Source organism: Anser cygnoides, chromosome 8, assembly GCF_040182565.1.
Source record: "Anser cygnoides isolate HZ-2024a breed goose chromosome 8, Taihu_goose_T2T_genome, whole genome shotgun sequence".
NCBI lineage: Eukaryota > Metazoa > Chordata > Aves > Anseriformes > Anatidae > Anser > Anser cygnoides.
Genome location: NC_089880.1, coordinates 4206509 through 4214026, shown reverse-complemented (window position 1 = coordinate 4214026; position 7518 = coordinate 4206509). Strand labels below are relative to the sequence as shown.

At 33.4% G+C, this 7518-nt stretch overlaps 1 protein-coding gene across 39 annotated transcripts in view; it reads right to left on the bottom strand.

Moving 5' to 3' along the window:
* Positions 1-460: 460 nt before the first annotated feature.
* Positions 461-7518, bottom strand: part of LOC106039479 (pro-resilin-like) — a 53612-nt gene continuing 46554 nt past the window's right edge. For all 39 annotated transcript variants that reach the window (XM_048067149.2, XM_048067155.2, XM_048067154.2 and 36 more), the window contains 8 exons: positions 6708-6743; positions 6173-6211; positions 4991-5029; positions 4514-4552; positions 3184-3222; positions 2587-2625; positions 1803-1832; positions 461-1351 (listed from right to left, as the gene is read on the bottom strand). In XM_048067149.2, coding sequence (XP_047923106.2) covers positions 1253-1351; positions 1803-1832; positions 2587-2625; positions 3184-3222; positions 4514-4552; positions 4991-5029; positions 6173-6211; positions 6708-6743 — 360 coding nt within the window. In that variant the 3' untranslated portion in view covers positions 461-1252. The remainder of the gene's footprint in view (positions 1352-1802; positions 1833-2586; positions 2626-3183; positions 3223-4513; positions 4553-4990; positions 5030-6172; positions 6212-6707; positions 6744-7518) is intronic.

Sequence of the window (7518 nt, the reverse complement as noted above, 5' to 3'; positions counted from 1 at the left end):
GTTATTTTAATTATCGACCCAATAGTCAAGATGACATTCATATCTTTTATGCTTCAATTATGGCTTCAGGGATCCAGGTTAACGTGTAGATGGGTGGCAATGGAGGGCACGTCCCATGGGCCGTCTGACATGAGGGACAAAAATGGGTGAAATGCGGGCTCCAGGGATACTGCTGCCAAGGTGGTATCAGCAGTAACGCCATGGACACACCGCTGCCACCCATGTGCCACTGCCAAGGTCACTGCACCAATGGTGGCAGCTCCAAAATGTTGGATCCAAACATCCAAAAGGTGTTACTGCAAGCGGTGAACTAGCTCTTGAAGCTAAGGATGGGCCATGGTCCTCTGTGCCCACATGTCCTGTACCTGCTTGTAGATATCAGCATCATTCTTGAGATTAAACTTGCAGATACATCACGTATCATAAGCTAGACAAAATACTTCAGAAAAGGAGCCAATCCTAAGATACGACCAGTCTTGTGAACTTTATTACATTTAGATTCCTTCCCGGAGAAAAATACATTGGTTTTCAGCAGCTTCCAGGCAACTGACCTAACTGCCTCCTGTGCTGCCCTAGCTTATTTGTAATCCGTTTGATCAGAGTTTAATATTTCTTTGCTTTGAGCTGTTTGGCTTCTTTAATAAATATGCTTTAATACCCCACAGATTTTAGTCCTTTTAGATTTTTCACTTTGCAACCTCCATATTAAACTTGAATTTGACTACAATAGACTAAAGCCAATGCTCTGATATTATTTTAGCAATTTTTCTGCTATACTATGGACATATGCTTACCAGAAGTTACAGGTTATCTTTATTTTAAGTGGTGAGGACCTGGACACTGCTCAGTTTGCACATAAAACTATCTGACATCCTTCTGCTTTGGTTACTAACCAAGAATTTTCTAAGCGTTTGATTCTCTCACCAATCAAAGTTCAGATAGGTGTTCATCACATTCCTGACTGGACATAAAAATAATTTAAAAAAATCATATAGGTAGGTACAATATGCTCTCTCTTAAAATTATACCTAAAACGATGCCTAAAACACTGACAAAACTAATGATATCTACTAATGACTAAAACCAGAAGATAAACTAATGAAAGACATGACATATTAACCAGACATAGAACATGATAACCAAATACAATCTGCCAATTTCACTTAAGGGTATTTTTTTCTGACATCGAGTAATTAATCTAATATTACTGTGTACAATCCATGTCTAGGATGCCAAACACATCTTCAGAAGTTCATATAGACCATTTTGATGTAACAGCAGAGAGTACAAAGGCACTCAAAACACTGAACAACAGCAGGAGTCGGGGACTGGAGTGTTTCCCAGCAGAGCTCTATAAAAACAGAGAGCAATCTTGATAAACCAAATTCAAAATAATTCCACTCATTACTATTATTAAAAGCATAGAAAGTTTCAGAGAAATCTTTTCCTGTTAGCCCCTTCTATTGTGTAGATACTTCTGACATTAAAAAAACCATGTGCCACATCTGCAGTATGTGCAACTCAACAGGTGTTCAGTTTTCAAGCAATAAGCAGGAGTATAAAAAGTATAAATTCAAAAGAATAAAGCACCTACATGGTCCTGCTTTTCTACATTTTTATTGATACTGTTCCCATTTATTATATGTACATTGCACATGCAGTCTCAAATGCTTATTCACATACAGGAAATCTGACAATCTATATATTGTTTATACCTCACAAATATAATCAATTCTTTCCATTTTCTGCAATACATAAATAGGAAGAAACCAGTAGAAACCACAAAGAGGAAAATTGCTTACCACTTGACTGCCCCCTGAGGAAGGTGAATTCTGCAAACAAAAAAATAATAAGTAAGGAGATCTAGAAGTGTTCCCACTCAATGGTTTTGAAGACAGTTTTGTCCAAGATCATTAAATTTTAAAAAAATAACAATAAAAAATATACTGTGGGTTAGATTCAGACAGATGAAGGAAATAGTTTTAGTTCCACATTCTCTTTATCCCATTTTACATGTGAAAATGTCAGCTAAAGTTGATGAAGGGGCAAAAGCCTATTTTTCTCTCATTCCATTATCACATCCCATACAGAGTTTCTTATCCCTGTGTTTGAAAGAGGATTTTAAAAATCAAATAGTGCTAAAAAATAAAAACGGAGGGAACAGGGAAAGAAGTAACCTGTAATTGAAAGACTCAAGACTTGGGTTAATCAAAACAAACAAAACAAAACAAACAAACAACAGCAAAACCTGAGGATTAACTGAGCAGGACCTACACAAACCTACACAGAGAACAGAAATTCAAAAATGGGGGACAGCAAAATGTAACAAGGTCACTAACTGGAACGTAAAGCAATAAAGATTCAGATTTAAAATATAACTGAAATCAAGAGTTTCCCCAACCTGAGGCTGCATATCCAATAGCAGTTTCTTTAAATATGCTCTAATACAAAAGGAACTAATACACAGTGTTATCTTCAGACCAAATCATCCAGAAATTGCTCTACCAACCATCAACCATCCAATTTTTTTTTTTTTTTATTTACTAAGAAAAGAAGGTGCAAATGCTATGATGAAATTTTTCTTACCGGTTTCCCAGAATAAGTGCTTCCTGAGTTAGAGAAGCCCTGCAAAATATTAATAAGACATTTACTTTTGTTGTAGTGGACTCCTCATGAACTGTTTAAAGAACACACATGAGTCTTGAAAATGCCCCATATTGTTAGACTTTCATTTTACATTTTCCTTGCAATTTTTTCTCCTATTTTAAGTGAATGGTCTCAAGTAAGCACAGCTACACCCTTTTTATTCCATGAACAGTTTCAGAAGATTTTCAAAGCCACGTATCAATCTGAGTGAACAACAAAATTTGAAACTGAAACAGCTACCCTGGTATTTAAATACATCATTCCTAACAGAATTATCCAAGCACATTCCCCTGGACAAATAACAGATATATCAAAACTTTGTTGGTGGGAGGAATTAATGCAACCTCATCCTAAGGTTGAGGTTCGAACAAAATATTCCAACTTTAATTTACTGGCCAGTTTTGTCAGGCATCTATGATTTGTATTTACTATTGTAACATAATTTTAAATTTCACCCAAAGTACTGTTACCTATTTTAAATACTATAATCAACATTTCCAAGTTGGTTGTGATATACTGAAAGAAGAATGTCCTTACTGGTTTTCCTTGATTACTGCCTCCGAAGGAAGATGAACCCTGAAAATAAAAATAAAAATAGCCAGTTAGTTTTGACTCTAAGCTTATTTGTACTTCATTATATTCTAGCTATCTGGAATAAAGGACCACAGGAGAATGAAACGTATTTTATGCCCAGTCACCCAAAAATCCCAGAGAGAAGGCTATGTGAATTAAGAATGCTTAGCATTGTTCTGTTGTAAATATTTGTTGGTATGATGTATTAGTCATAGAAAATGTAATTCAAAGTTCTTAAGAAGGAGTTGGTTTGTAGTTGTAATGTATTCAATATATAGAAAGGAAAAATATAAGGTCAAATTATACGTTCATTCATTTGGAATCAGTCTACAGTTAGGAAAAAAAGGTAAATTAAAATTGAAATGAAGAACGAAAAAAAAGGAAACATTAAGAGTCTTTATGCTCCCTATACAGCCCCAAAAAAGCTCTAATAAGGGACATAATTTAAAATAAAAGTGAATACTGAAAAGCTAGTTATTCTATAAAATTGTATTTGGTCCTCTGACAAAGTAGCTCTGCTTATTTGAATGACATCGCCAACAAGAAATCTCACGGGCATTGACTCTTTAAGAAGTGACATCAAATATGATACATAAAATGTCTCTGCTTTATGATTTAGATGGACAAAAATTTAACAGTTGTGCCCACTTTTTAATGAACAGGTGAATACATCTTATGTTCTATAAGAGAGAAGCATGAAATAAGCACATTGCATATGCTTATTTGTATCTCCTGCAATTGATTGACAAGAGCAAGGTCTAAATTACATGGTTGAAAATGCTTAAAGGGAAAAGGTAAAAATAAACATAGTGAAGTAGCAACTAATATGTCCTCCAAAAAGAAAATATTTTCTTCAAAGAAAGCCAGGAATATTTTCAAAGACATATAGATATAAAGTAATTGAAAAAGTGATCCCTGAACACACAGTGTATGATTGCTGAATGAATTTAAACAGAAGTAACTGTTCATGAAAGTCCCTTACTAAAAATAACAGTCCTGTAATCTCATTCTGTTATTACTAAAAATAACCTAGAGAATGACACAGTCCATTTACTGAGTAAAATGCTGGCAAAAAATTATCTACTGAGTGAAAATAAATATTGTGTTTGCATTTGTTGAGATTATCCCAGTAAATAATGACACACTGCATATTTATTTTAAGTAACTCTCAGAAAATGTCTGTAATTAATTGGCTACATTTTTTTCTTTAAAAAAAAAAAAAAGCAACATGAAAAACAGGCATACCAGAAAACAAACAAACAAAAAAAGTTGAACTTGAAAAGTTTTTACTTACTGGTTTACCATATTGTCGGCCTCCTGAAGAAGATGAGCCCTGTAAGAAGACAATCAAACAACTTTTAATTGAATAAAAAAGATCTTTTGTCACTGTCTTGAGACCATTTGTGCAGTACTTAGGACAAACTTACTTGAATGTTGTTTGAACAAAACTAACTGAGGTACTTAAAACTTCATCTATCTACTATACCTCAGAACAACAGCAATTTATTATTCTGAATCAAGAAAGCAGTGTTTTGAAGCACCATGTAATGATTACAGTATGATCAAAGATACGTTTTACACAGAGCAGTAATTATAATAATATATATAATTATTGTATTCAACTTGCTGAAGCTACTTTAATAGATATTTACATATCCATCTACGTCAGATATTTAAGCTCAGTAAAAATGAATGCATCTTTCAGCATCAAATAACTGACCCGGAGAGTACAGGGAAAGCATTAGCAGTGATGGGAAGAGAATACACTCACCTGCCCGCCATACTGGCTGCTTCCTGAGTGAGAAGATCCCTATAAAAAAATAAAAAATAACAAATAAATAAAATAATGGGAAAAAAAGTACTTAAGTATTCACAGAATAATAGAATAACAACAGTTACTCCTTTTTGCTGTGCAGAATGAAATATCATAGAAAGACCTTGTGACAGGAGATAGCCGCAGCAATCTGGAAGTGTATTAATCTAAAAAGATGCAGTTGAAAGACTTCTGACTAATTGCTCTAAATTCTTTAACGGCTGAAATTAGTAAATTTGGCCATCACAAAACACCCGCTAAGACTACTCTTTGACAAACGTATGGATGTCAAGTCTCTTTATGTATGGTTCTGTTCAAGAGAAGAAAAATTCTACTTTATTTATGATTTTTCTGTTAGGTGAAGCATGCATCCAGAGAGCTTTGAGTGTATTTTTTTCCTTATTATTTCTAATAAGTAAGTTGGGAAAGATGTGATTTGTTATGAAGCGTATAAAACCCAAGTTATTTAGACCTCTGCTCTCTCTGTGCTACAACAAATCATTGGCTCAATAGAGTGATAGTGAACTTGAATGCTTTCCAGTGAAGTAAAAAGAATTTTTTTCTTTTTTTTTTTTTCCCCAACAAAGTAATACTAATGAAAAATATGTTCTACCTTCTTATTAGATAGGCACCTATTATATTTGTTAACTTTTTGGGCCAGTAATATTTCCTCTATCTGTAACAAACTACTAAGTCTACAAAAGGCACATAAGGAGGTGCTTACAGTGAGAGATTTGAAATGCATCTGAAGATTAGGAAAGAAGTATTTTTGTGGGCAACACACTCAAATATGTATTTTCAGAGCAATATAGTGGTATATTTTGCATCATATTTCCAAGTATTTAATCTTTAAAAAAATGCAAAAATAAGTACTAACTAATAATAAGATTGAAAAATAACACAGAAAATAGATTTTTGACTGGTGCCATAGCCATGTGCAACTGAAACATGAAAATGATTTAATTATCTCTTGAAGTAAGAGGCATTCAGAAGTAAAATTGAAATTATGATCTATTCACTTTCTTTGTATTGAATTTTGTTGCTGTTTTTTCATTTCAGTTACTAACAGTCCCTGCATTATATTTTTCATTTAATAAATAACAAGTAGGAAGAAAGTCTTGAAAACAAAGAGTTGCTTGCCTGTCCTCCATACTGATTGCTTCCAGGATAAGATGAACCCTGTAAAAAAAAAATAAAGTGAAACTCAGAACTTTTTTTTTTCCCCCACTACTACCTGGCACCAAAAAATGGATCTAATCTAAACAATATTCTTAACACCAAGTAACTGAAAGAACCTTACAGTTATTAATGCAGATGGCAAATGGCTACATCAGAGAAAGAGCACTGTTATGCACTATATTAGTATTTTATTCAATGAGATAAAACCTGTGAAATATTTTCAAATATTTTTTCAAAGTAAACAGATTTCTAAACCTACAATCTTGACTACTACTAAAATCTTGGCTCTGATAAAGTCAACAGACACTTTATAAAAAGATATAACTGAAATCTGAAGAGACTGATTCAATAAAAGCCAGATACACTCCATTAAAAGCTCTGTCCCTATCTCTGTGATTAACCTAAATATTTAATGGCTTCTGGGCGAACATGGCAGCTGAGCCATGTTAATTCCCGAGAAGCTAATTTGTTCAAGTGTTAAAGAATAATTGCTTACCTGTCCACCATGGTAGCTGTTTCCTCCAAAAGAGCCCTATATTCAACAAAAAATAGCAATTATTACTTTGTGTAAAATTCAATCTCATGTAGAGGAAAAGCATAAGAGCATAAAAGCATCAATAACATAATCTTGACTTATTGTGCCTGTGAAGTAATTCACACTGATTGCTAGTATACTTTTCTAGTTGATTGATCAAACAAGTAAAGGATTTAGTTTCAATTACTCCTTTCATTTTGGTTGCTTTCAAACAGAAATAAGCTAATAGTTTATATGCTGTTTTTAGCACTTCTGATACTCAGTGGTATACTCATGCAACGTGGTTTTTGCTTGATTTCATAATGTGAGAAAGAAGAAATTAAGTAATTTTGTCTATACTGTAGCAACAGATAACTGAATCCAGTTCAAAAACAAATTAGCATAAAATTCAAAGCAGGTGGTTTTTGTTTGTTTTTAGTAGTTACAAAAATATAGAAAACATACTAAGACAGAAAAATGAAAATAGTCCCTTTTAAAATAAATAAATAAATGTGTTGCTCTGCTCCCACCTGGAAGCATTTTAAGCCAAGAATTTTGTATTCAAGTTCACTAGTTCAATCATTCTGTTAATAACTATCATAGGAAGAGTGGTATCACCCACACACGTACAAAAACCAGCAAATACACTATGAGATACTTGGAAAACGGTTTCTCAGAAAACTTCTGCACCTCTTTTACAAACCAAAAGAAATGAAATGCTTTGAAGTAGTTTTTCATGTCTGGGTATTTTACTGAATTGGCACTGGGTTTCCTTCAATATGGCTGGAGAACA